At 46.8% G+C, this 26,369-nt stretch overlaps 2 protein-coding genes across 2 annotated transcripts; one reads left to right on the top strand and one right to left on the bottom strand.

The window, feature by feature from the left end:
* Positions 1-1,590: 1,590 nt before the first annotated feature.
* map1lc3b (microtubule-associated protein 1 light chain 3 beta) lies at positions 1,591-6,945 on the top strand. The gene is made up of 4 exons (XM_068739070.1): positions 1,591-1,812; positions 3,877-3,932; positions 5,049-5,155; positions 5,515-6,945. Exons 1-4 carry the CDS (start codon positions 1,773-1,775, stop codon positions 5,690-5,692), a joined length of 381 nt encoding a protein of 126 aa, XP_068595171.1. The 5' UTR covers positions 1,591-1,772; the 3' UTR covers positions 5,693-6,945.
* Positions 6,946-8,938: 1,993 nt separating this feature from the next.
* Positions 8,939-24,984, bottom strand: zcchc14 (zinc finger, CCHC domain containing 14). The gene is made up of 14 exons (XM_068739746.1): positions 24,490-24,984; positions 23,868-24,032; positions 20,571-20,763; positions 17,760-17,830; positions 17,182-17,253; positions 16,938-17,005; positions 15,433-15,578; positions 13,049-13,085; positions 12,531-12,975; positions 12,347-12,435; positions 11,015-11,112; positions 10,386-10,541; positions 9,088-10,230; positions 8,939-8,994 (listed from the first exon to the last, which is right to left on the bottom strand). The coding sequence occupies exons 1-14, from the start codon at positions 24,982-24,984 to the stop codon at positions 8,939-8,941; spliced, it is 3,234 nt and encodes a 1,077-aa protein (XP_068595847.1).
* Positions 24,985-26,369: the final 1,385 nt, after the last annotated feature.

Genomic DNA, 26,369 nt, shown 5'->3' with positions numbered 1-26,369 from the left:
AACCTTTTTTACACTACTTGCACACCTGACTGAGTACCAACCGGGGGTTTCGTGTGGAAGTCTGCTGGGAAAACTTTGCAACATGGCCGAGCCTAAAAATGCAACACACTGGGAGGTCCTTTGTGTAAACCAACACGCGGCAACATGAGCCGTTCTAACAGGAATACCTGGGAACAAGGTGAGGAGACGAGCTGCACAGCCAGTGGTCTCATCATGTAGTCAGTGACTTCAAACAAAGGTGGAAATTATTACATGTATGTCAATTTAAATATGCGTTTTTAAACCATCATTATTATCTTTTCTGTTTGCTTTGGGAAAATTGATTTAAACCAGACCCTTAAATTATCAGGGTGTTAATTAACGTCTCCCTTGCAGCATTTAATGCAGACTGAGGTGAGTCCAACAGAGGTGATATTTGCAGAGACCATAAGGAGCCAGGTCTCCGCAGAGCTTGGACCAGAGCTCCAGCAGCTCCACTTGATTTTAGCAACAGGTGATCAGAGTTCTCCACCTACTGGACTAGAATTGAAACTGCATCTAGTTATTGTTTCCCTACTATCATCAAATGGTGATCAAGACCAGAGATGAAGAGTCATTATTTATACACCGATATTATTTTGGCTCTGTTCTCCGACATGCGTTTATCATCCTCATGTTGCTGACCTTTGTCAATATTCATCCAAACGCTGGACCTTCCACTGGTGATGCTACTCCTATTGCTTCTAATTTGACATTTAATTATTTTTGTGATTGCAAATCACTGAAATTTGTACATTTCAATATCTGTTTGTTGCATAGATTAGATCTGGTAAAATCCTGGGTACACACTGCTAATCCTGGTGTCCCCGATTTTTTTATAAAATATGCCAAATATTTACAACAAATTGAACCATACATAAAATACATTTTAAATATTTTGTATTTTACACACCTTTTTGGTGACACACATCCTCAATCTCATCGTGTCCGCAGTGCAATGTAATCGACTATCTCAAGAAGTGTAGGCCATAAAATTATATATAATTTTTTTTTAAATAAATTGATAAACTAGACTAAACTTTATTTTATTATAAAATTAGAATAGAATAGAATAGAAAGCCTTTATTGTCATGGCATAGTTGCTACACAATGAGATTAGGAGCGCTGCTCCGTCTGGTGTCTAAAAACAACATAACATTGAGTGTGGTGAAACTATATTTCTTATGTTATTCAAATTCTACATGTCCCAGTAATTTTCCACCCCGTGAGAACGTGCTCAATTGCCCTAAAAAAGGACTACAATTCCATAAAGCCATTTTACAGGAAGTGACATAATTTGGTTGTGGCGGAAGTTCAACTGTGGAAAACGAGGTGAGTTTCACCTGTCCCTTTCTCCTTACTATTGAAGAATGACGTATCATCATTTCTTATCAATAGAAATAGAATCATCTCTAAATAGTTTAATAGAACCACTTGAAGTTCTGTAATGTAATGCTTATATTGTGTTTATAATAGAATTTGACTCAGGCGAAGGGGCGGGGTGAGTGACGTCAGAGGCCAGCTGACTGGTTTGTTTTTGCGTGCGCGAGCTCATCCAGATCAAAACACGGCGAGCAGATCAGAGGAAGGAAGCGGCGACATCAGCCACTTTCTGAACAAGCGCTTCTCTTCCGTTTCTATTTTAAAGCTAAGGCGTCTTTTAAAAAATCGTTTTGTATATTTTTATATTTGAGCTGTGACGCAGCCGCTAAATCTGTTCCGTCTGCCGCCTTGCTGGTCGACTTTGACGCAGTATGCCTTCGGAAAAAACCTTCAAACAAAGAAGGACGTTCGGTAGGTGCCATCACACACACACAAGGCCCCTCCATGTTTACTGGGGCCGTTCGGGATGTTTGTAGCTGTCGAACATCTTTAATCTCCGGAGAAGAACGGGCCTGAACAGACGAGGGAGTCAGAAGTTATTAAACGAGTATTACTCGTTCATTTTTAGCGCGTTTCCGCTGAGGTTCGGTTTCTTGTCATCTTACTTCAAAGAAACTAGACTAATGGATGATATTCAAGTTAAAACATGGAAGAGAAGAGTGTTTGTTTGTTTGCGTCAGGGCGGTGGGAGAAAAACAAAGTGGTGTCGACACGCAGGCTAGAGAAAGAGCTGCAGGATTGGGGGATGGGATGTTTGGGGCTTTGATATAAATATTCAAATGAGACGTAAACTTGAGTTTACTCAGACTTGTTTTTTGTTTGAAGGATATTTGTGACAAGATGTTGAACCATATCTTCTCTCTAACTTCTTCGGTAATTAATTTAAGTGTGTTTTTATTAAACGTGTTTTCTTAGACGTGACAGTCAGCGAGTTGTTTCTCCTGATGTACACACACTGTGTACAATGATTGAAGTCCCTGAAATACAATTCTCAGAATGACTACAAGTACCAGACTCCTGTTTAACGCCACCTTATTGGTCTATATTTACGCAACGTGAGCACGTGACGTCTCTGGCAGCGGAGAGGTCTCACGTGTTCAGTGTTGATTTAATATTGAAATATGGTAATAGAAGTATTTTCATGATCATCTTTTTAAATACTTTCAGGAATCTGATGCTGGATTTTTCAGGCTTGGCCGTTAGAGAAAAGACAAATAAGTAGAGGGATAAAGTTATTTAATTGTAATAAATATTGTAATACAGATAAAAGTTGAACTTGTAGGCACAGCTATCCGTCTGAAAGCCGTCTTGTGATATTTTCCTTTAAGGAACAGCGATTGTTATGTTTTATTTTGTTGTTTGTCTTACTTTTACCAACATACATTTATGGATGGATCTTGATTTTTAGGAAAAGTTGGGAATAGGACCAGGAAGAGATGATTACATTTTGGTGATGATATATTTAATAACTGAGGAGACGGTTATCTCTTATCCACAAAGGAGGTTCTGTTTCTTGCTGCCTTTACCAAGACGCTGGAATTAGTGGTGGACAAGCGGCTTTGTTGTGTCTTCAAAAGCTCTGGATCCAGATCCAGAAGAAACCGCCATCGCTGAAAGTGTGTTTTTAGTGAATAACTTCTAAACCGATAATATCAACGTGAATTCAATGTACTAAAATTTCATTTTCATGGTTATGGAATCTAAAAATATAGATCAAATAAATGTAGGGCAATGTTTTTTGGTGTAAATCACAATATAGGCAGACTGAGGTGCTTGGTGGAGGTCTGCGCTCTCCGAGTTGTTGGTTGTTTACAGTGCGACCTTGTTAGGCTATCCTCATGCTACTATGAACCAGTGGGCCCTAAACCTGAGGTCTGGATGAGTGGTCATAACTTGAGTCAGGGAACCACAGGGAATTTTCCCATTGGGTGGCAATACTGACTAATCCGTGTTGTGACAGAACAGAAAATGCTTTTTTGGTCAACTGCTTCCCGTTTCTTTAATTTGATTGAGATCTGATGACTATTTGTTGCTCCCTGGTCATGAGGGAAGGTCTTCATGTGGAGCTTCTCTGTTCTTGGGCCAGAAACTTATGCTGGTTTACAAGTAGCCCCAGGACAATGCCCTCAGAATTAGCATGATCATACCCCAGTAGAATGAATTATCCTAACAATGGGTGCAAACGGGAGCTCAAAGCTTCATCTCACTCGCTGCCTTTGATTGTCTCACTTTCAGTTTTGATTCTTTCAAGCGGAGCAGAAGACATTTCCAACTTCAAACCGCTGAAACCGCATATTTAGTCAATAACCTTGTTAAAGGAGTCCTAAACGTGCTAATATGAACAAACCAAATCTGTTATGTACACCACCTGTTGTCATTTCCTTTACACATTGGTGTGTGTGTGTGTGTGTGTGTGTGTGTGTGTGTGTGTGTGTGTGTGTACACACTAACCTTCTGTCTCTTCCTGCCCTACAGAGCAGAGAGTTGAAGATGTCCGATTGATCCGGGAGCAGCACCCAAACAAGATCCCCGTGAGTTAAGGTTCATTCATTCACATAGAGCGGCTGAGGAAAGCCAGCGAGGCAGCATATAATCCAGAAGTGTGACGACACGACACAAAATAAATCCTGGTGTCATTCTGAACTGTGCGGTAGTCATAGACGCTGTTTGCTTTCTGACATCTGTTGGGATGTTTCTGGCAGCAACTCAGGAAATAAAGAGGCGCCTCCTGTTTCACCTCATTTTTACCCTCGCCGAAGGGGAGGCGAGGGTATTGCAATTGGGTGCGTTTGTTTGTCTGTCTGTTTGTTTTTTTGTTTGTTTGTCTGTCTGAGCGCATAACTCAAAAACTAGTAACCCAATCGACTTGAACTTTTTACACAAAGAAGGTTCTGTCCGTGGCTCGGTCCTCCCCGAGAATGGCGTTGATCCGGATCTGGATCCATATTCTGGAATTATTTTTACATCTGGAATTGTGCCTGTGCTGTAAACTGCCACTTTAAGAGGGAGGGACACGAATGGCATGATGGGAAAAAGAGTCCAGAAGATGGCTTGTAGTACATTCCGGAGCAGCAAGCTAGAGCAGGTTTGGCCCCTCTGATCCGGAAGCACTGTTTACTGTCTCACAAGATTGAATAGTCTTTTGGAGGCGAGGGTCTGCAATCTCTGATTGTCTTTTTCTAGTATCAGACTGAGATGGGAAGACTCCCCAGCCGTCCATCTGCTGCTCCGTGTTAGGACTGATCTTAAAAGCACGCCAGTGTGTGTGTGTGTGTGTGTGTGTGTGTGTGTGTGTAATCTCCTGGGGTTAGAGGCTGCTGTGTCACTGCAATGCGACTCCATCCAGGCTTGAGTCTGTGGGCTAACAGACCGGCTAGCAGGAGCTGCTTGTCCAGCAGTTCAGTGAAGAGGGCGGCTCACTTCTGCATTTATTTTAATCTCATCTCCACCAACAGTTTTACTGTGGAAAAGTTGAAATGATCCTAATTCATTTAAAACAGAAAGGTGATTACTATAGATGACTAACCCTAACCTCTTTATGATGGGGAATGAAGCGTATGATTTATGATCATCAGGAGGGAGGACCCACGGAGGCGGCGCTCGGCTCCACCAGTGGGAACCTTTGATCATGCGTCTGTTTCCTGTAGGTGATCATTGAGCGCTACAAAGGAGAGAAGCAGCTTCCCATCCTGGACAAGACCAAGTTCCTGGTTCCAGACCACGTCAACATGAGTGAACTCATCAAGATCATCAGGCAAGCCTGAACTCCTCCTTTATTCCGTCATTCCCTACCAGCTATCTCACTCTACTTCCCTTTTCATCAATTGCTTCTCCTTTCTTTCCTTCCCTCTAAGTTCATTTTCTTTCCTTGCCTAATATCCACCCATTTCTTTTCTTATCCTCTCTTTTGTAAATCTATTTCCTGCTTCCTTTTTTCTGTCGCTCTTTCCACCTGTTTGCTCTCTCATCCTCCCATTCCACTTCCTTCCTTCGTCTCTCTTTTTTATGTTCATTTCCATTCCATTTTGTTTCCTCTACCATCTCTATCCTCCCTTATTGTTTCCGGGTATCCCGTCCTCTCCTCTCACTGTCATGCCTCTGCCTCCCCTCTAGGAGGCGCCTCCAGTTGAACTCCAACCAGGCTTTCTTCCTGCTGGTGAACGGTCACAGCATGGTGTCCGTGTCGGCTGCCATCTCTGAGGTCTACGAACGTGAGCGGGACCAAGATGGCTTCCTGTATATGGTGTACGCTTCCCAAGAGACCTTTGGCAGTGCCGGCGCTTCCCAGTGAACACCCTTCCTTGTTTCTGGACAATCGGTAGTTTTTAGCCCCCTCTATTTTTCTTGCCACGTTTAGTCCCGACTTTAAGAACTGAACCGTAAACTCCTAAATCGAACGTCCCGAGCGATACTTTCCCAGTTCCCAGTGGTTCAGGTTGTGATCAGTGTTATGGCTGCATACCGTTAACGTTCCACCACACTCTCAGTAGCATAAAGCCGTAAAAGTAGAGGGGTCCTAGTATAGGGCTCAGCACACTAGAGTCTTTTAACATCTCTACTTGCTTACTGGAGAATCTTGTCCGCTGTCACGGCAACAGGCGGATTCATGACAGTAGTTACTCCCTGTCTCTATTTATGTTCTTATGTCACTTCAGGTAGGGACTCCGCCCCTAAAAAGCAGTGATGCCGCACCGCTCTCATGTGTGAACCGAAAAGCATCGCTGACCAAAGTTGGCCACATGACACTTTGGGAGATGATAAAACTGAAAAAGTTGTGCCAGATGAAAATGAAATGGAGAAGCGGGTTGATGCGCCGCCACATTCCCTCTGTGTTTCTCTCCCAACCTGCCTTGTAGCCTAAAACATCTTCCTGTAATAAAGAGATGGTAGGAAACTCATTGATTGTAGTTTGCAAAAAAACAAAAGAAAAAGCAATGCTAATGACTATTGTACAAACAATATTGAATTTCCAGTTTTGGATATAAAGGGCGCTCCAGTGGGTGTAGCCAAGTTTGATGCCGTGCGGGGAGCATGGGCTGGTTGCATGTGTGAATGGGGGGGGGGGGGTTGCGTTTTTTTATTTTTACGTTTTTATTGCAGTGTTTGAAGAGTGAAGGGAAGTCCAAGCAGGTGCGATCCTGGTGTGCAGCTGCCGTCGACCTGCAGGGAAGACGGAGCGGCCATTGTTCGGTTCCGTTTCAAACGGCTGCACCGTCTGTCCTCCTCCTCTCTGTCATCTTGACAGGTTGTTTAGCTGCTTTTATATTTCAGTATTTTATCTTGTTTTGTGTGTGTTTTTATTTTAATTGTATTATTTAATGTGATTTTATTCCATTGTACGCAAAGTCTTTACTTTTCGCTGTATGTGAAGTAGAAAAGTGACTTTTTCTGACTAGCGAAAGTGTTCGTCGCGGAGGGGTGGAGCATTTTTATCGGTTGTGTTTTCTGCCTGCTCCTGTGTTACACACTCACACAAGCAACACAGCCTCTTCTTATGTTTTTATGTTTGTATTTTGTAAGCAATAAATGGAAGAAAAATAGAAATAGTAGAGTCGGGATGTTCTTTGGACTGTAAACCGGTTTGCGCTGCATTAACCAAACGTATTCACGCATCAGATATAATATATGCAATGAATAATAATGTACCTTTACCAGCATCTGTCTCAGGGTGTTGCCAGGTTTGAACTGTATGGGAATCTTGTGTTTACTGAAAATTCTCTTGAACTTTTCAGAAACACCAGCAAAGAGAGTTCTACAAATTCAGATTCAAATCAGTGGGGGGAAAAATGGATGAATGGTAAATTATTATTTCCAAAGTGATCATTCAGATTTGGGGGAAACACCCCCAAACAAAACAAGAGAAGCACTCAGAGCGCAGACCTCCACCAAGCAGCTCAGTCCCACTGTGTTGCGATTTACACCAAAAATGATTGTCCTACATTTATTTTCTATTTTTAGATTCCATGAAAACAAACCTTTATCAATTGGATTCACTTTGATGTCATTATTAGGTTAGAAACAGCTCAGTAATGGTGGTTTCTTCTGGATCTAGATCCAGAGGTTTTGAAGAGACAAATCTGTTTTTCTACTACTAATTCCAGTGTCTTGGTGAAGGCAGCAGAAACGGAACCTCCTTAGCGGAGGTATAAAGTCTCATCATGTAGTTTTATTTGGTAATGTGTGGAATAATGAAAGAAAAGCAATCAGATTCTCATATTTTTTAGACCCGAGTCGTGGGTAAATCACGATCTACGTGACGACAGGGTCACAATTGTTTTTATTATCCAAACACAGTTCTCTTTGCAGATAAAACAAAGATTAAAACACAATATTCAGTATAAAATCTGACCTACAACCGGACTGTGTCATAAACACTGCTCAAACACACGTTCTCCTAATAAAGCAACATGCATGCTGGAACATCAACCAGCCTCGATCAGGACTGTTCCAGACTTATAGAAACTGTCAAATGGTTCCCGAAAAACTCTAGAAAAGTAGAACTTTATGACAAAGAAGGCATCCTTTGGTACAATCTGTGGAGGCGCTTTCCTCCCGCCTGAAGAACACGGCGTGGTTTTGCGCCAAACTGAAAGCTTAATGGAGTCGAACTGACTTCTATGAGGAGGTAATACTCCGGAGACATTTTCTGTTGCTGCGACGCACGCTCAGCAACAGACGACGTCAAACGTCCCATGTCCCCGTGGCTGTGTCGTCCAGGGGGGACGCCAGTTTTGTCTGAAGGAGTCGGCGTGCTCCGGGTCCTGCCCGGCAACACGCAGACTGAAGACCATCGTTCCCCGTCCAACAGAACCGTGGGTTCCTTTGCACGTATGACAGTCACAAACTTTAAACATCAAGCATGTGTCTGCAGAAACAAAAAGAAACGAACATGCAAAGCCTTTCTGCTACGACAGAAAAGACGTGCCAAGGTGTGACGGCGCTGGCGGCCATTGTTGCTCCTTTTCCTTTTAAAGGCGTACTGTTTACATGTAAACATTTATATTATGAAAATACAAGCGAGTCGATTAAGGCACATCCAGAATCAAGTATGGATCAAGTCTTCCTGCGATGATGTCGCGCATGCCAAGTTCTTCCCAGAGTGGGATTATTTAAACCTAATATGGGGCGAGCAAAAGTCCGCTGGAAGCAGCCGCACATCTTCGGGGAGCGTTGTTGATGATATTCTCACATAATGCAGGTTTAAAATGAAATAAGTTTGCTGCAAAATAAAATTAAAAAAAGGCAAGCGTAAAAGGATGTGCTGCGTCAGACGAGCTGTTCGGCGCCAACAGAGCCGGTCAGAGCGGCGTCTCGGAGGCCATCCCGTCCATCGGCGTTTCTTAAATGCACTCGAGTATCTTTGGTTCGGACGGCGCCGTGAATGGATGTCATGCCGGCCTCCACCTCTTTGCTGTTAAAGAATCCGAGATGCTAGAGGCCGAGCTCCGTGTTTGAGTGGACTCGTGCCAGATAGCAACGTGAGGTACGGGGTTGTGTCCGGACCGGAGCGGCTCAGATCCGCTGCTGGTTCCGCCGGTTAATCCCCAGAGTCCCTGCTGTCAGGGCGAGGCGTGTACTTCAGCCGAAACGACCCTGCGAGACACAGAAGCAGAGACTCGGATGCAGAGCAGGACAAGCTAGAATTTGTAAACGCTGTTTTGTGCACGAGATCATTTAAGCGCTCACCTTGCAGTCCCGAGTCCATCGCCGGCTGTTTGCACTCCTCGGCTCTGTGTCCGTTGGCGCCGCAGTTATAACACGACAGGTTGCCTGCAGCTCGTTTCTGGCCAATAGTTCCCACAATGCCATGGGGCTGGTAGAAGCCAAAGCCCTGCTGCTGGTCATGTGACACGAGGCTGTGGCGGTAGAGAGACGGCGGCACCATCATCGGGTAGGAGAAGGGCATGGCGCCGCCGGATGATGCTACGAGGGGGCTGAGGTGAAGCAGAGGACCCAGGGTGAACAGGGAGGGTCCGGCCGACAACGACTGCAGGTAGCCCGTCGTTGCGTATCCAGGCAACGGCCCATAGGCGCCGCAGTTCCCCCGACAACCGCAGGAGCAACAGACGCACACGGAGGCGCTGAATCCGGAACCTTGATCCAATGAGCTGGTAGAAGATGGCGAAGGCGAGGGGCTAGATGTCGGCTGAGGTGAGCGGTATGAGGTTCCAGACACCGCAGCCACGGGGACGCTGCTTGCGGTTGCCATGGGGACAAAGCCACCGCCGCTACCGGAGCCGCCGGAGCGTGAGCCGGACTTCGTCGAGGGGCAGGAGGAGGAGAAAGAAGAAAAGGAGGAGGAAGAGGAGGAATTTGGTGGGCAGGAGTAGTATCCGGATGGAGAGGGGGGTGAAGAGGATGAGAGGTGGAAGTGCAGCGGAGGGTGGGAGACGTGGTGGAGGCTGTTGGAAGTGGAGGTCGTAGCAGAACTGGTTTCCACCATCAGGCCACGGCAAACCAGCGAGTCCTGGAGCGTGCAGGCGCCGTCCACGTTGAGGCCGGCGAAGAGGTTCTCCATCCTCACCCTCATCCCGACACCGAACCCTGCAGGCAGGCCCGGGTCCAGCAGCTTAGTCCTGCCCTCCGTGCACAGCGGCGGGGGCCTGGGCTTTCGGGGGGAGGTCAGGATGCGAGCTGGATTGGAGAGCAGGTTCTGGGTGTAAGTGGCCTGTGGGTGGTAAGGCGACTGTGGGGGGCCAAAGGAGCAGGAGGAGGGGGCAGGAGGAGCTGGATCCGTTTGGACGGGGAGGACCTGGGCTGTGGGGCGACTGGAGGCTGTGGGACAGCTGGAGTTCAGAACAAAGAGGCAGGACCGGTCCTTCTCTGGACCTGCAACACAGAGCGGTGTGAAAAGTCGTCCGGCTGAAAGCTAAAATCAGAAGCTTGATCTAAATCTTAATCCGTTTGAAGTGGACAACAAACAGTTCAAGTTCAGATCTGAATCTGTGTTTATTCCTGTCGGGATCATCTCTGGGAGAACCTACGCCTGTGAATGTCTCTGCTCCTGTCCAGCGTGGCTGCGGCGCAGCAGAGCGCCGCTCGAGGGGAGCGGGGCGAGCTGGAGCAACCCGAGGACGAGCTGCTGTCCGTGGGGACGGGGTGATGCTGCGGCACGCCGTCCACCTCCACCCGCAGCTCTCCTGAAAAACAATTCAACATTTTGTCCTGTCACAACTTCATTAAAATGAATCCTAAAAAAACATCCAGGAAGTGTCCAGTCAGAGGAAAGCAAAAGGAGCATCTGTCCACTGGTCCCAGTGGGTATAGGTTCTATGCCCAGCCCTTCATCAGACTGGGGCATCTGCTAAGACCCACGGAGCTTCAGGAATCCCCATCTTCTTTGGATTTGGCCTCAGATTCCCGCCTCCTGGTCACACATTCTGGAAACACGAGTCGCATTCTGTTGAAGCCGCTTCAGATGGAAACTCCTGGCGTGCGGTTTTTGCTGCTTCCGTGAGTCGCTTCCCAAAGTCAAGATTTCAATTCCCTTCGTTGTCTTTCAAGTTTTCCCAGGCGTCGCCCCGGACTAAGGACAGCAGCAGGGACGGCGCTGTCGTCCTCGTTCGCTAAACGGTAAACTTGCATAGGAACAAAGTTAAAGCAGCTCTCTGACCTGCAGGAGAGGAGGGATGCAGCAAGGGCCCCATGTGACTTGAAGGCGTTACCCTGGCGATGCCGCTGAAGGGCCGTGTCTCCGTTTTCAACTCCCTGCTGAGGAAACAAACGGGTTTGGTACGTCATCCTGTTATGTGCACATAGTTTTAGATCTATTAAATCTATGAGGACAACTTATTAGTGCGTGTCTTTAAAGCTCACCTCCAACTGTTTCAAGAGCCTAAAATAGAATCACCGCATTGAAAAAGGCCCATAATGCTTCTGCCTCCTTTTTAAACCACAAAGTATATAAAACTGCAAATATAATTTACTTTCAAGTATAACTGCTGGACAATAGATAGTCTTCTAAAGTCCACCATCACACGCATGCGGTGAAGCATGCATTTCACACGGTGGACTGTCTTAGAATCCGACTCAGAGTCCGACGATGAAGATGAAATAAAAAGAAATGCGTTACCTGATTATTAGACTTCAAAAAGGAAATGTTCACATCATGTGTTTAAAAAAAAAAAACATCAAGAAAAAAAGATCTTTATTAGACACTACCACCAACAGGGGGCGACAGTGTCCACCCAGCTCAGCATCACGTAAACGGACGTCACACGGAAAAACCACCGCAGGACGTTTCCACCAGTGATGCCGCCTGCCCCGTGGAAACACCACGATGGCGAGATAAAGGCCGCCGCGTCCAACGTAAGGAACTGAGCTGCGTGCTAGCAGGTCCGTGGTTTGGCGTGTAAATGAGCACCTCTTATCTTACAGCTGGTTAACCATTCACGCTGCGTGGACCATTACGGCAGCTGATCAGACTGGCTGTTAATCAATAATTAACTTCACCTCCAGCGTCGTCTGCACACTGAATTCAGCGGCGTCCGTTTTGCATCCTCGCTTCACACCTGCTCAGGATTCTCTCCAGATGTTCCGGTTGACTGCGAGCAGCACGTGAGCGGATGCTCGCCAACCCCTCCAGAGTTCAGACCGTCACTGTGACTCAGGAAGTGGAGTCGGACAAAATGTGACGGATGAACTTGATTTACATTAAATTAAATAGGAAAGATTGTTTCGGGTTTAGGAACGTTTCGGGCCACGGGCCGATTAGATTCGTAAACCGAGGTTCGGCTCACTTTACGACGGAACAGGGACATCTATGTGTACAAAATCTTTGTTTCTTTTTACATTTAGTGGCTGCGTCTTATAATCTTCGCTCAGTAGTCCAATGACGAATAACTAGTCCCTATCAAGAAGCCCGGCTGGAGAACCCGCGTCACCATGGCGCTGTTAGGACGCTAAAAAACACACCAATCAGTAGAGATCTGCTTGTTCTACTGACTTTTGCAGCTCCAGCTGAGTCTTGAGTTTCTTCTTTGCTCCTTGGGTCAGGTCATACTTGTTCAGATCTTCCTCTGTCAGCGCTAAAAACTGTAAGAACACACACACACACACACAAAAACCCTTACTTGTTGCTTCCTATCAGACATCTGGAATGAAAGATTCCCAACATAAAGTGGACGCACCTCTTCCATGGTCAGCTGCTTGAACACGGGATAATACTTGTGGAGCCGAAGCCGACGGAGCCAGTCCAGGATGCATTTCTGCTCGGGAGCGTCGGGCTGCGGCTGGGACTGGGAACGAGGCTGAGGGTGGGAAAGGGACTGGGAATGTGAGTGGGATGCCGGCTGGGAGTGGGTGAGCTGCAGGGACTGAGGCTGCGTGCTGGGCTGGCCGTCACTTTGTGGATGGAGGTGGTGCTGGGAGAGCCGGGAAGCGGGATCGCCTCCATCTGCCAAGGAGCGGAAGGTGGGCGGGGCTGGGACAGAGGGAGGAAGGGAGGACGGCTGGGGGGAGTGCTGTGCAGAGTTCTGTGCAGGGGGAACGGAGGGAGGAAGAGGAGGAGGCCGAGTCATCACTGAGCCGTGGGTGCTGATGACGGGCTGGACGCTGGCCACCCTGTAGACCACCCTGAGGAAGGACGGTCAGTCTGAGGAGGACACGGTGATGAAGACGATGGAAGACAAAGAGAGGAACGCCTTACCTGCTGGATCCTCTGTACTGAACCGTACAGCCGAGTCCTGAAGGACAGAGTGAAACGAGAACTCGATAAGTTACGGACGGATCTTGATGAAAATGTCGGGGAACAGACGATTATATTTTAGGGATGATCCAGAAGAGATCCTGGATTCTGGATCACTTTGAATTTTCCGTTAACACTGCAGTAAATGGAGCTCCAAGCTTAGGGCGGCTCGGTGGCGCAGTGGTAAGCACTGTTGCCTCACAGCAAGGTGGTCGCGGGTCCGTCTCCGACTTGTGGCCTTTCTGTGAGGAGTTTGCATGCTCTCCCTGCGTCTGCGTGGGTTCTCTCCGGGTTCTCCGGCTTCCTCCCGCCACCAAATACATGCAGCCTAGGCTGGTTGGTGACACTAAATTGCCCGTAGGTGTGAGTGTGTGTGTGGCTGATTGTCTGTCTCTGTGTTGCCCTGCGATGGACTGGCGGCTTGTCCAGGGTGTACCCCGCCTCCCACCCATTGACTGCTGGGATTGGCTCCAGATTGGCCCGCGACCCGATGACGGAATAAGCGGTTGGAAAATGAATGAATAATAAGCTTTATTCATATAGCACTTTTTTAGAAATGAAATTCCCAAAGTGCTTTTACAGATAATAACAAATCAACATAAATCATATAAACAAAAAAAATACATATTAAACAAACATTCATCAATGTAAAACGGGTGTTTAAAAGCAACAGTGATGAGACTAGGTACCCAGCAATAATCATAAAATAATAAAACAATGTTCAAAATATAAAAATAAATACATTTAAAAATTTAAATTAAAATAAATGAAAAGTAATTAAAACAGAGGACTCCATCAATTAAAAGCCAGTCTATATAAGTACATTTTTAGAAGTGTTTTAAAAGAAGTAACCGAATCTGCAAGCCGTATATTTTCCGGCAAAATAAATGCAGGACCTGATGTAGCAGATGCAGAATGTGTCTTATGAATTTCATCTAAATGGTCATCTCGTATGTCATTATTCTATATTCTGTTCTGTCCTACCTGTTCGTCAGTGTGTGCGCGGCTGTTTTGCGCACATTCGCGGAGCGCCCTCCGGCCAGAAATCCTGGATGAGGTCGGAGGTAGGTTTCTATTCAGGCAGTTCCGCTAATTAGTAAATAAATTATTCCCGGCGCATTGACTCTCAGACCACGGTAAATTATCGCACATAATGTCTGTCACGCCCTGCATTCGTTTTGTTACCGTTTTTAGTTTTTAGTTTTAGAGTTATTGCCGTGGCGAACCCCTGGAACCTCCTTTACAGGCGAGAATTAAAACGTGATGGGACATTTATGCAGCGCATCTTTTACGTTTACCTTATTGTGGAGACAACATTTTAAATCCTACTAAGGCAAAGGACCGGCCCGCCATACTCTGTCACTGATTGGCTAGTGCTTGTTGCCTTGGTGAGCAAAGGTGAGTTCGTATCTCCTGTGCCAACGAACGCTCGTTGGGATCAGAAGCTCAGCTGTAGCTACGAGGAAACGCTAGCTTAGCTCAGACACCAGCAGATCCATCTCGCTTTTCTGTTTCCTCCTCTCTCAGCCGAATGAAAGATGAGCCTCTCCAAGCAGAGAGCCACGGATCTTGCAACTGCCTCCGATTGCAGTTTGGAGCAGCAAATTGTGAGGCGAGGCTTGGAGTCCCAAGAGACCCTAGCAACGCCACTGTATATATTAACACATATTTGGTATAATGTAACACATGGAATTACAAATAAAACGACTGCAAATAAAAAAAACATACAATTTTCATTTGAAATGCCATTTTCTAATTTGAAATTCGATTTTGCATGTCTTCATGCAAACTACACTGAAAAAAAAGTCAACTAAATATTCCAAAACTTTCCAGGAATGGTCATGTGACAGGAAATGCGCCTGAAATTTTGGAGCGAACACAGACAAACATACACACTGAACTAGAATCACATGCAAGTACACAGATACACGGTGGCTACAAATACTCTCCGGGATGAAGTCATGGTGAGAGAATCAAACACAGACATGCACACACACACGAGGATTAGGTCACCGCAATAGGCTTCCCAACACAAACACACCACACTAAATTCCCGCACCAGACTGAAATAGATCCCATCAACTCCCTCCACACCTTCAAAACACAATCTGAACTCCTGCCTGAGTCTCACCTCCTCCTCCTCCTCCTCCTCCTCGTTTCTTTGCTCACACTCCTGCAACACTGAAATATTGTTCTCATTCATTCCCTGCATCTAAGAGCGGGATTCTCCCGCTTCGTATCCCGGCTGCCCTCTGGAAGGAGCCACCGGTTCTATAGTCTGAGAATTCATGCCGTCACACCTCATCCACCAACAGCACAGGAAATGAAACAGAATAAAGACTCACTCGAGCTGGACGTGAACGGGCAATTTGGGGTTACAGGAGCTGTAGGGGGGGAGGCGGGACAGGTGGGGGAGAAAGGCCTGGGGGACGCGAAGAACAGCTGGACACTGTGGTGCCGGAGGACATGGCAGGGCAGCGCTGTCAGACACCTGAGTGCAGTCAGAGAGACAGGATGGACAGAGACAGACAGAGAGGACGAGTGAGTGGCTCTACGAGAAGCTCGGTGATTCCAAAAGACTCAGCTTCACCGCTTCTCTCTGCGTTGCTACGAGGAAGCAGCTAGCGCTCACATAACGATGCAGTTCAATCCTCGGGTTTACAAGCGGAAGTTTCTGACCACTAGGGGTGCTATCGAGCGATGTACAGTCGTCAATCGCTACATCGGTGGTTCACTTTCCGCAGATTTTCTTTCTTTTTTTTGATCTATGTATTCTTATATCGCAGTATGTATAAATGCATAAATGTACATCATTTTCATTATTTTATTGAAAAATAAGCAATTTCTAGGTTAAGAAAAATAAAACAGTAAAAAGATAGTAAAAAAATACACATTAAAATACGTATTAAAACGCATATACAGTATTACATTGTAAGAAAATACGGCACCGGTACTGTACATATTCTCACAACTACGTGACACTGTACACGGCATGCTATTAGCCTGGCTACGTTGCATACTTTCACCCATCATGGGGGGTCCTGGAACGTGACACCGCGATAAACGAGGGGCGACTGCACTCCTAAGGTTCATCATGTCGTTCACTGTAAATAATGTGCTCAAAGATGCAAAATGGCGTTCAGCTAGTCTGTGCAGATGGAAACTCTGTGCATTCACATAACGCAAGCGTCCAAAACAAAGCAGAAAATAAACGTTTCCGCTCTGTGTGACAAACGAGCACTAAGCAATGAAGGTGATTGAGACTTTGAAGCTGGGAATTGAACAGGTAGTGGGTGACGTTAGCGGAGGAGCAAGTGAGAAGGCTCTAAATGATGCGTATCGCAGCCTGTTTTCATAGGAGGACATTTGTGCACACAGAGCGGGACATGTCTCTCAGACTGGATGTGTGCACACCTAGTTTTTATCCGTGATGCAACAGATAAATACGCACTCGCGTAATCCACGTTTCTGCAGGTTTCATCCTATTCCTTTTGTCTTTAAGAGGCAGGCAGGAAATGAGGGGAGAGAGCAGGGTATGACATGCAACAAATGCGACCAGCTGGAAGTGGAATTTGCAATCGGGCAGCACGCACCGTAACCGTTCAGCTAACAAGGCGCTCCTTTTCACGCTGTTTCATTAGCTTAGGTGGAGACAGTGAGGCACCACGGAATGAGACAGAAGCAAGAAGACACAGATTGAAAAAGTGCAGTTAAGTAGGAGGACGTGTTTCTCCGGTGAGGCTTTACTTCCTGCAGAGTTTGATTCATTTCATGATTTCCTTCATCAGGTTGGTACAAAAACAACTCATTTTTAAGGACAGTAATAAACAGGAAGGGTTCTGGGACTCACCTCGGGTCCAGCTCTATGGACTGAGGGAGGAATTTCTCCACTCCTTCATCAGGATATGCTTGGGAGAGCTGAGAGGGGAAAGTTTCATCACAACTGTGTGCTGATGATTCCTCTATATCCCTCCAAAACCCACTAAACCCTGAAAACTGTTCAAGCAACTTGATTCGGAACAAATATCATGTCAACCGTCACTAAATCAGAAAAGGAGGATGAGGGGAAAAGGTGTGGAAGAGTTGGTCCTGACCTGGGACAGCAGCTCCATCACCTCCTGCTGAGTTCTGACAACGGATGATGTGAAACCATCTGACCAGCCGGCCTGGAGGAGGAGGAGCCAGAGAGGAGGAAGAAAAGCTTTAAACATTTGTATTGGCAACAGAATAATTACTAAGAATAATGACAATTATATAATTGATAATTGCAAGAGCAACCAAGTAATCATTAAGTGGTGATTAAACAATGTTAAGTAACTTTGATACAGCGAAGGTTAATAGGACAATAACTGCCTGTAATAAGATGAAAAACAATATTCCATTCATGCTTTGATAACGACCTTCATGTCTGAAGGGAGTACACCTGCTTGCAGCTGGTCTACGTCACAGTTTGACCGTTAGTCTCCGCTCTTGGAAACTCCCTTGTATAAACACCTGTTTTCTGCTCTAAGGAACCATTGTCTGTGTACCTATAAAAGCAAGATGAATTCACTCTTCTTGGCTTCACTCAGCCAGGTATATATTTGTCATTATTCTTAGTAATTATTCTATTGCCAATACACATTTTAATGCATAGAGCCAACATGATGTAATATGTCTGCATTCGACCCACCTCAAACACGTACTCGCTGCTGTCTTCAGACTTGTGTGTCACCCCCCTCAGCGCCACCCTCTCAATCACTGCTGGAAGGAGCACAGATTGTTCCACGGATGAGTCATCACACCAAACACGGAAGTCAGCGATTACACTGACTGTCACGGAGGTGGACATCCATAAGGGAGATCCTAGAGCGGGGCATCCTAGAGCGGACATCCCAGAGTCCCACCTTGAGTGACATCCTAGAGGGGACATCCTACAGTGACATCCTTAACCTCTCTATCCTTCCATCCCTCAGCAGCTGCAGCTAATCCGGGATTGTGCTCATACCTGGGATTCCCAAAATTCCTTTTGTCTGTTTCAAACTATAATCTGTCTGCCAGCTGCAGAAAATGGCAAGAACTATTTTAAGATTTTCTATGGTGTACCTGAAACCCAACTCACAAAAAAACCCCACATCAACAAATAAATAAGAAAACATAAACAACAACAAGAAATAAACTACAGCAACTCGGAACTCGTTTCTGGCATAAATCTTTTGTTATGGTTCTGTGGGTCTGAAATAACAACTTTTCCCGTCCTAACAGCACCCCCCCAGTCTGTGTGTGTGTGCGTGTGAGAGTGAGTGTGTGTACTCCAAGTATCAGTTCAGATTTAGCAGCTCTCTTTGTGAAACTACATGATGCGTGCAGGAACAGGCAGGAGAGAAAACGTGAGCAAAGGAGAAAACAAATGAAGAGGAGGATGAAGGTGACACCGTCCCAGGGGTGTATGTGGGAATATCCCTCCTGTGTCTTTAGAACTTTGTGACTCCATTAGGCTGACATATCAATCCTGATGGCATATAAACGGCAGCGTGTGTGCGTGTGTGTTTTACCGGTGACAGCTAGGAGCCGTGACCATGGGCTAGTGAAATAGCTGGGCGTTGCGTCACACACACCGGCACGAGGCTGGCAAGGACGAGCTGATGTAGAACCGCATGCTGCCCACATCTAGAGGAGAACTCGTAGCGCTGCGGCTTGGAATGCAGATATTTTTAAGGACATCAATTATATTTTTCCTGCTACGAGGAGCCAGAAAATTTTGGTTTGTTGGTATCCCAATAACGGGGTAGATTTAGTTATAAAACCAGAGAGTTGAATGCAGCAGACAGCTGTGTGCGTGTAAGGCATTTATTAACACAGCTGAACGACTGTAAGAATTATATCAATTATAATTCTTGTTAACTGCATGTGTGAGAAAGTTACAATTTCAACTATTTCAAAATAATTAAATAAAAACTTCATATGAAAAGGGGAATATCTTCAACACATGTGTGGTGGCTCGGTCCGGCCCCACAGCAGGCGGAGCCAGAGCGATGGGTGGAGGCTGTGGATAACAGCATGGACTCAACCATCCGCACATCGGACCCGGGGGGGGAGGACCACACGTTGGGACAATACACACTTCCTAGGGGCGCTCTGATGTGCCCATATGTTTGTCGCCGGGACTGTCTCCGAGCTATGTTTGTTTTCCGGTGAGCACGTCAAGTGCTGAGCTGATTTATTCTGGGAATGTGGGGATCGTTAATTGGGTCATGCCCCTACTTATGACGTGGGTTACTCCACCCCTACTTAGGGAGCTGTTTGGGGTTCATGTGGGGCTGGTGACTCTGACCTCATTAAAGGACACACCTTTGCAAACCCCCTCGTCCGTGCCTTCCTGTAAGGGTCCACGACAACATGGAAGAGCTATGCCTAAAACAAAAAATCAACAATTGTTGAGTTATGTCCGAGACAATCCCACAACTTGTAACCATGGAAACAAGAAAAATACAATGATAAATTGACCACATCGGGTACTTGGTTGGTGCATGCATAAAGTTTTTCTGATCGGAAATCTGGAGTAAATAATAAAGTAAATAAAAAACAATGGTCTCATTCCTTCATCCCAATCCTGACTTCCTGCATCTTGGAATAATGATAATCTGTAAATATTCCCAGTCATAAACACAGAGAACTCAGCAGGTCTGTCTGCGGAGACTTTTAACCTCAGTTTGGACTTTACATTTTTAAATAAAAGCACATTTACTGAACTTTATCCACCGCTAACATCATCATCATCATCATCATCATCATCATCAGGCTTGGATGAACCAACTACTAAACACTAGTTGTTCAGTATGGTGACTTTCACTTCAGTGTTTTGGTTTTGCAAAGCAGTTAAGAGCTTTATTTCACTCTAATAAACTTTGTTTTTAACCAAAGGAATAATTGAAAACTCTTCATGACGCGCGACCGACGTTAGCTGCTAGCTGGGACGGGACTTCTAGCGGCAGAATGTCCAATACTATCCACAGAAAAGCTACTAAAGTGTGATGGAATGCTGGACTTATATTTATATATATATCTTTTGACAGACTGAGTTGAAAAATGTAATTTATTGGGCTGATTTATGTGAAGATTGTTCATCCTAACGCATCCATCTGAACCTGAAACCGTGATCATCCTTCAGTGATTCAACACACACACACACACACACACACACACACACACACACACACACACACGCACACACACACACACATGCCTCAGGGCAGCATTCCTGGCGCTTAGATGTGCCCACATGCCACATCTTGTTCAGCTGGGATTAACTTGGTGTATAGCATGACACACACACACACACTTGGTGGTGATGCACTAATGGAGGGTGGGTTGAAGCTGCACTTACATAAATACATTGTCAGGTAGAGAACAAGAGAGAACATTTCCACTGCAGGAGGCCATAAATAGTGCAGGATCATCGGTATAGAAATGTATTCTTAATACTTCTGTAAAGGATGCTCACCTTTTCCTGCTTTCCCCTGGGGGTTGCCAGTCGGTGCCTCCCCAGCCTGGCTTTGCTCCGCAGGCCGAGAAAGCAGCGGTGGAGGAGGGGGAGGAAGGTTCGAGCGAGGAGGGCAGGAGTCCCGGCTGACTGCTTGGTCTCGTCGTCCTGCGGTGGGACCAGAACCCGGTCCTGAGCCCGCGCTGGTCTGGTTCTGCAGCACAGGGAAAAGGGGATCATTCAGCCAAGCAGAGGTTAAACCCAGGGAGCAGAGGTCCAGCTTTAGGCCTCAACTGATTTGCATACTGCACAATGTTTGGTACCAATATATCAGTGACCTCAAGGTGGTACTGCCAGCTGCCGCCACATGTGCAGAACACACACAAGGTGACTTTCAACATCCATCGAGAATCTATCTAGATGAATGCAACACTTCAGCGCTGTGCTGTCAGTGCCTGAACAAACCCAAACGCCAAGCGACGCTCTCTTCAGGACTGGCACGGTGCTTAAATAAAGTAAGGAGAACGTTCTGGAGATGCACAGCAAACATTTATCCAGGCCCGTCTACAGGCAGGACGCTCTTATTTATAGCAACGTGCTCGAGGAGCCGCCGTAAAGAGACGGAAACACACAAACACACATCTGAACGGGGAGAATCATTTTACTGCGCCGGTCCGAGACGTAAAAAGGGCTTTCTCCTTCTGTAAGAACTGAAACCTCCAAACTGTGACCTTCTAGTAAAAAAACTAGAAGTACTCGGAGAGCACAGACCTCCGCCCAGCCGCTCATTACCCTCCAATCTGGATCTACACCGTCCACATGGTGATCTGGATCATCACCAAAAGGTTCTAGATGGTTCTTGGTATCTTTATACACCAACCATGAAAAATAAAGTGAATCAGAGTTGATGTATTTTTAAATGAATTTTGAATCCATAAATGGGTTTCAATGTTAAGATGTTAATGTTAATATTTTCTTCCTGACTTTTTTTTCCTGATCAGATCCAGAAGACATTTTTCATGATAGTTCATATCGGACTCCTTTATCTGATTTTTTGAAAAAGCCTCCATTATCGGTAAATGGAAAAATCTGGATTCCGGATCGCTCTCAAAATGTAATGGGTTCAAAGTTACACCAAGACCCATCTTCAGATCTTTATTCATCAAGATCCATCCAGCAGTTTTTCCTTAATCCAAACAGAAAAACAAAACAGACGGACAAATGCCGTCTAAAACAAAACCTCCTTTGTGGCGGTAATAACGAAAATTTCAAAGTGATCCAGAATCTATTCTGGATCATTGCCAAAATAAAATCATCTGTTCCTGGCAATATTCCCAACATTTCATGAACATTTTGTCAAGATGCGTCTGTGAATCTTGACAAGTCTTCTCAGTGTGAAGCTGATCTGTTTGTGTAAATGAGCGCGGTGGCAGATCCGAAGACAAAGAAGCGTTGCCGCTGCCACATCCGCATGCTGTTGGCATCAACTCCTCTGCTGCTCCGTCAGATGCCAGGATGTTTTTACAAAGCTCTTATATAATGTGGTGATCGTAGAGGTTTTTACAGCCCAACCCGTGGCCAGAGTTTAGTATCCGCTGTTTATACCACGCCGCTTCTACGGCTTGATCAGATTTGACTCTGGAATGAGTCAGTGTCCAGATGCTTCGTGTTAAAATAAGCTCCTGCGTGTTGATTTCAAATCCGGGACGAACAGACGGCAGCGACAAAGTCTGTCTCTGGTGTGCAAGAAAGTTGTTGTTTTAGGTAAACATCACCAGATATCCGACATAATCGCGGCATTTTCCACGACTGTTAGTGTTGTGTTGTTTTTAAGTTATAAGCTACTCCTTGAAATCGATCATGAAAAGTCATTGACAGCTAAAACTGGACTAGATTCCCTGCATCCTATTAGAGACGGCCCGTTAAAGCCGGGGGCGTGAAAAACCCAGCGTCAGATACACAAGTAGAGCAGAGTGTAAATAAAGTACGCGACGGCGTTGTTTTAAACGGAAAACCTCCGGATCAGAGCCCGGAGGGAAGGAAAGAGAGTCAGAGAGGGAGCTTGAGGGCATGTATAACTTCCTGGAGATTCACTGGAGACACACACACACACACACACACACACACACCGCAGAGGGTTGATTTCAGCATGGAGAAATGTGCTGACCTGCACTAAGCAGGAGCCAAGGGCAACAAAACACTAAATACAAGCGCTCCTCTCTGGGCCGGGTACTTTCCCCTCACTGCTCACACATGTCGAAGCCGTGCGTCTGCCTGCCTGCTTCTGTGCCGGGACAGGAGTGTGCGTTTTCTCTTTATCTCCCTCGCACTTCGCTTCTCCTCCAAAAAACGTGTCCCGCTACTCATGCCAGAGTAGCGGGCCTTCAGCCGCGATCCCACGTTAGCTGTAACAGCGTTGAGCAACCAGTCAGGTCTCTGCCTCACTGGGAAATCCCCACGTCACCTCCTCTCATCACAACGCAACGCAACCAGGCACAGCAACCTGGCAACCGTGGACGTCTTCCGGCCGCCCGCCTTCATCGGCAGGACTTGGACGAGCAGCTCGTGTTGTTTGAGGAGAATATTATTTGGTTTAAGAAGATGACTCCTCTTCACAGTTCAAAACTTTTGAATGTTGCACCATCTCAACATCTGCAGCCTTGGAGGACACAGCAGCCATGATGTTTGGGACATGGACTGACCAGGTGACCGAAGGACATTTCTGCTTGGCGTCAGTCCGTCTCAGATGAGCTCAGGTCCGGAGGCGCCGGCCGAGCCCCCGGAGGCTTTTGACATGAGGCTTGTGCTTAAAGTTTAACCTGAACATTTGTAGATGCGGCGACGAGCGTTTCTGAAACGGCATATTTAAAAACCGTGATAAAATCAAGCTGCTTTTTGATGCGGCTTGATTCAGCGCTTCTTCAGGTTCGCTCAATCGTTTGATGGTATTATGGTCTGTGGATGGCAAGATCCTCAAAATCCTTACAATTGGCACATTAAATGATGTTTCTCTTCAACTGTTGGACTATCGTCTCTTAGTTTGGGAAAGCGAAAAGCGCTTTATGTCTTTCAGGATGCATATTGTAGATTAACTAAATCCGCCATCGGTTCGCTGGTACACAGCGACTTCCTGGATTCATGCTGCCGATTTAAAATAGGGATCATTTCTGTAAAGATCCATTTCATTGGCGAGGTCCAAATGTGAGAATCTAACATCCCGACGCCTCCTCACATGAGAGTAACTTATTCATACGTTTAAGAATTTACAAAGTTCCACGGGCAGATAAAGCTTATAAACACTAAGCTTGTGCTCCTTACCTTGCGCCAGCAGGTACAGTGCGTGTGGCACGGCTGGCCTGCAGACATGAGGGCATCGGGAGGGGGGCAGGTCGCCGGGGACAACGACCCAGGCTGATGGCGACAGTGGCGATGCGGCTGAGCGTAACAGACGGCCGCTCGATCCTCTCCTCCACCGCCGCTCGCCTACAACACCCAGCGTGTTCAGCAAAATCACAGCGACAGACGCACGGACGGCAGGTTGGACATGGGTCCTACGTTGAATTTAACTTTGTCAGCAGGCAGAGGGAGGGCTGCATAATCTGACCGCCTGCAGGCGTGTCATTTACAGCCTGTAGCGAGTCGTTGCTGCTCTCTCCTGTCATTTCGGTGCACTCATCCTGAGATTAAGGTGTAATTCACCTGCTATAAAGACTTTTCCTTTCCTCCGAGCAGGTGAGCTTTTCACCTGCTGGGACGATGTCCCGAGGAGGAACAGGGACTGTAAAACATTTAGATTTAATGTTTAAAAAAAATAAAAATAAAAGACACTTGGGGGGGGGGGAATAAATAAACCATCATCCATGTGTGAAATATTAAGTCTGATGCAGGCTGGTGGGTGTGTGAAGGTCAGGTGTGGTTCACAGGTGTGCCCCCCCCTCACCTGCAGGATGTTCTGGATCTGTCCGAGCTGCCTCCTCAGCACCTGCTTCTGGTGGAAGCTGAAGGCCGGGTGGTGAGAAGCCATGGTGAACAGCAGGAGGAACTGCTCCTCGGTCCTCCCGTCGTCCGGCGCCAGGCCGTAGTTATTGATCACCGTGTCGATGTGCGTCAGGGTCCGGTACAAGACCCCCGCCGCCTCCCTGCTGTCCGGGCCCAGCAGGGCGAGGGACACCAGCAGCTTGCTGCGCACCACGCCGTCCGTGACGTTGGCGAGGCCCGACAGGTCGGCGGGGTTGTTGGCTCTGATCTCCGCGTCGCGGAGGGAATGGTAGTCCTTGCGCGCCAGCTCCTCCAGGCAGGAGCCGAGGAAGCGCAGCTCGATGGGGACGCAGAGATCCAGGAGGCCGCAGAGGAAGTCGACTCTCTGCGCCGAGGGGAGGCAGGAGAACCACCGGTAGACGCCGGCCCGGTGCACGCAGCTCCGGCTCTCCACCATCCTCACGCAACCCACGCAACCCACTCAACCCGAGCCGAGGCGACACAGCGTGGGCAGTGGCAATGTCGAGACTTTCATCTGAGAGTAAACTTAGTTCAACAAAGCGAGAGAGAGAGAGAGAGAGAGCGTGTCTGCGTGCGGAATTGCGCAGGCGCGTGTGCGCGGCTCTACTTTTCGAGTGGCCGCAGAAAGTAAGCGCTGATTTGTCAGCCTGGTCTCGACCCGCCGTCTCTCACTTCACGTGTTCGCGGCCGCGGGGGGACGCGAGTCTTCCGGAGACATTGTCCCACAAAAGTCGCCACATATGAAGCCAAAGTCTGGTTTTTGTGGCGGCGGTGCCTCCGCCGGGTCCCTCCCCGCCGGCCGGACCGCTGCCCCCCCCCCCAACGGTACAGCCAGCTCCTGCAGAATGGCAGAAAGGATCAAAGCACTCCGCCCCATTCAAGGATGCCGACAGTCTCGGGTCCCGCACGGCACCGCAAACCCTTCCCGTCGCGTTGTTCCTCCACCCTCATGGTTTTCCAAAACTTGTGCGAGAAACAAAACCAGTGCGGCTTGCTGCCCCCTGGAAATAGTTACACCATTACCTCATTAAACTCCGTTGTGTGGGGGGGACAGATACTTGAGGCTTTTTCGAGAGAAATGAGAAATATAGTTAAATATTCTCGCTGTCCCGTCTAGAAATCCAGAAACAGAAGAAAACAGCTGGGAATAACATTAGCTCAAATCTGGCGTCCCTCTGATTGGCTGCGATCCCCGACTGTCATTGAGATCTCTCTTGTGATTGGCTCACAGGGAAACCCGCTGCCCCGCTATTATGCATCGCGCTGTCAAAAAAAAAAAAGAGACCTGAGTTTGGACCATGTGTTGAGAAACAGATGACGTCATAATCATCAATAACACGTGGAATTATGTTGTGATTACAAAATAGTATAAAACCAAACTGCTTTAACGTTTCATCGTCTTTTCCAGCTTCCTGAGGACGTGTAACGTGTATGGATTGCAGGCTGGTGGCGACGATGCAGGACAGTAGTCTGACAGCGTTTACTCGTTGCATTTATTCTGAACAACAGAAAAACATAAATGTAAATCTTCACAGCTGCATGTCCAAATCTCCAACATGACACGCAATACTCTGTTGGAGGCTAGTGACGTGTGCAGACACCTGGTCATGCAGCTACGGAATATGACCAGGAGGAGGCGCCACAAACCACACAAATATAAATATGTACAGGATTTATTTTGTTCAAAATTCTAACAGGCTCAATTCTGACTCTGTTACACATGGTGGTTTTCAATTAGCAGGTGTGATGCATCAAAAGTGAGTCAGTGTCACAGGAAGAGGTTTTGTTGTTGTTGTTGTTGTTGTAAATAATCAAACGCCA

The sequence above is a fragment of the Brachionichthys hirsutus genome, chromosome 5 (assembly GCF_040956055.1).
Source record: "Brachionichthys hirsutus isolate HB-005 chromosome 5, CSIRO-AGI_Bhir_v1, whole genome shotgun sequence".
Taxonomy (NCBI): domain Eukaryota; kingdom Metazoa; phylum Chordata; class Actinopteri; order Lophiiformes; family Brachionichthyidae; genus Brachionichthys; species Brachionichthys hirsutus.
The sequence above is the reverse complement of the archived record's forward strand: the minus strand, read 5'-3'. Positions and strand labels throughout refer to the sequence as shown.

Excerpts from the sequence above, each read along its gene's own strand:
- zcchc14 (XM_068739746.1), bottom strand. The coding sequence starts at position 24,984 with ATGGTGGAGAGCCGGAGCTGCGTGCACCGGGCCGGCGTCTACCGGTGG. Across the intron at positions 15,579-16,937 it reads TCCATAGAGCTGGACCCGAG|GTGTCTGACAGCGCTGCCCT; the intron begins GTGAGTCCCAGA and ends GACTGCACTCAG. Across the intron at positions 11,113-12,346 it reads ACTCAGCTGGAGCTGCAAAA|CAGGGAGTTGAAAACGGAGA; the intron begins GTCAGTAGAACA and ends TTGTTTCCTCAG.
- map1lc3b (XM_068739070.1), top strand. The coding sequence starts at position 1,773 with ATGCCTTCGGAAAAAACCTTCAAACAAAGAAGGACGTTCG. Across the intron at positions 1,813-3,876 it reads CAAACAAAGAAGGACGTTCG|AGCAGAGAGTTGAAGATGTC; the intron begins GTAGGTGCCATC and ends CCTGCCCTACAG. Across the intron at positions 5,156-5,514 it reads GAACTCATCAAGATCATCAG|GAGGCGCCTCCAGTTGAACT; the intron begins GCAAGCCTGAAC and ends CCTCCCCTCTAG.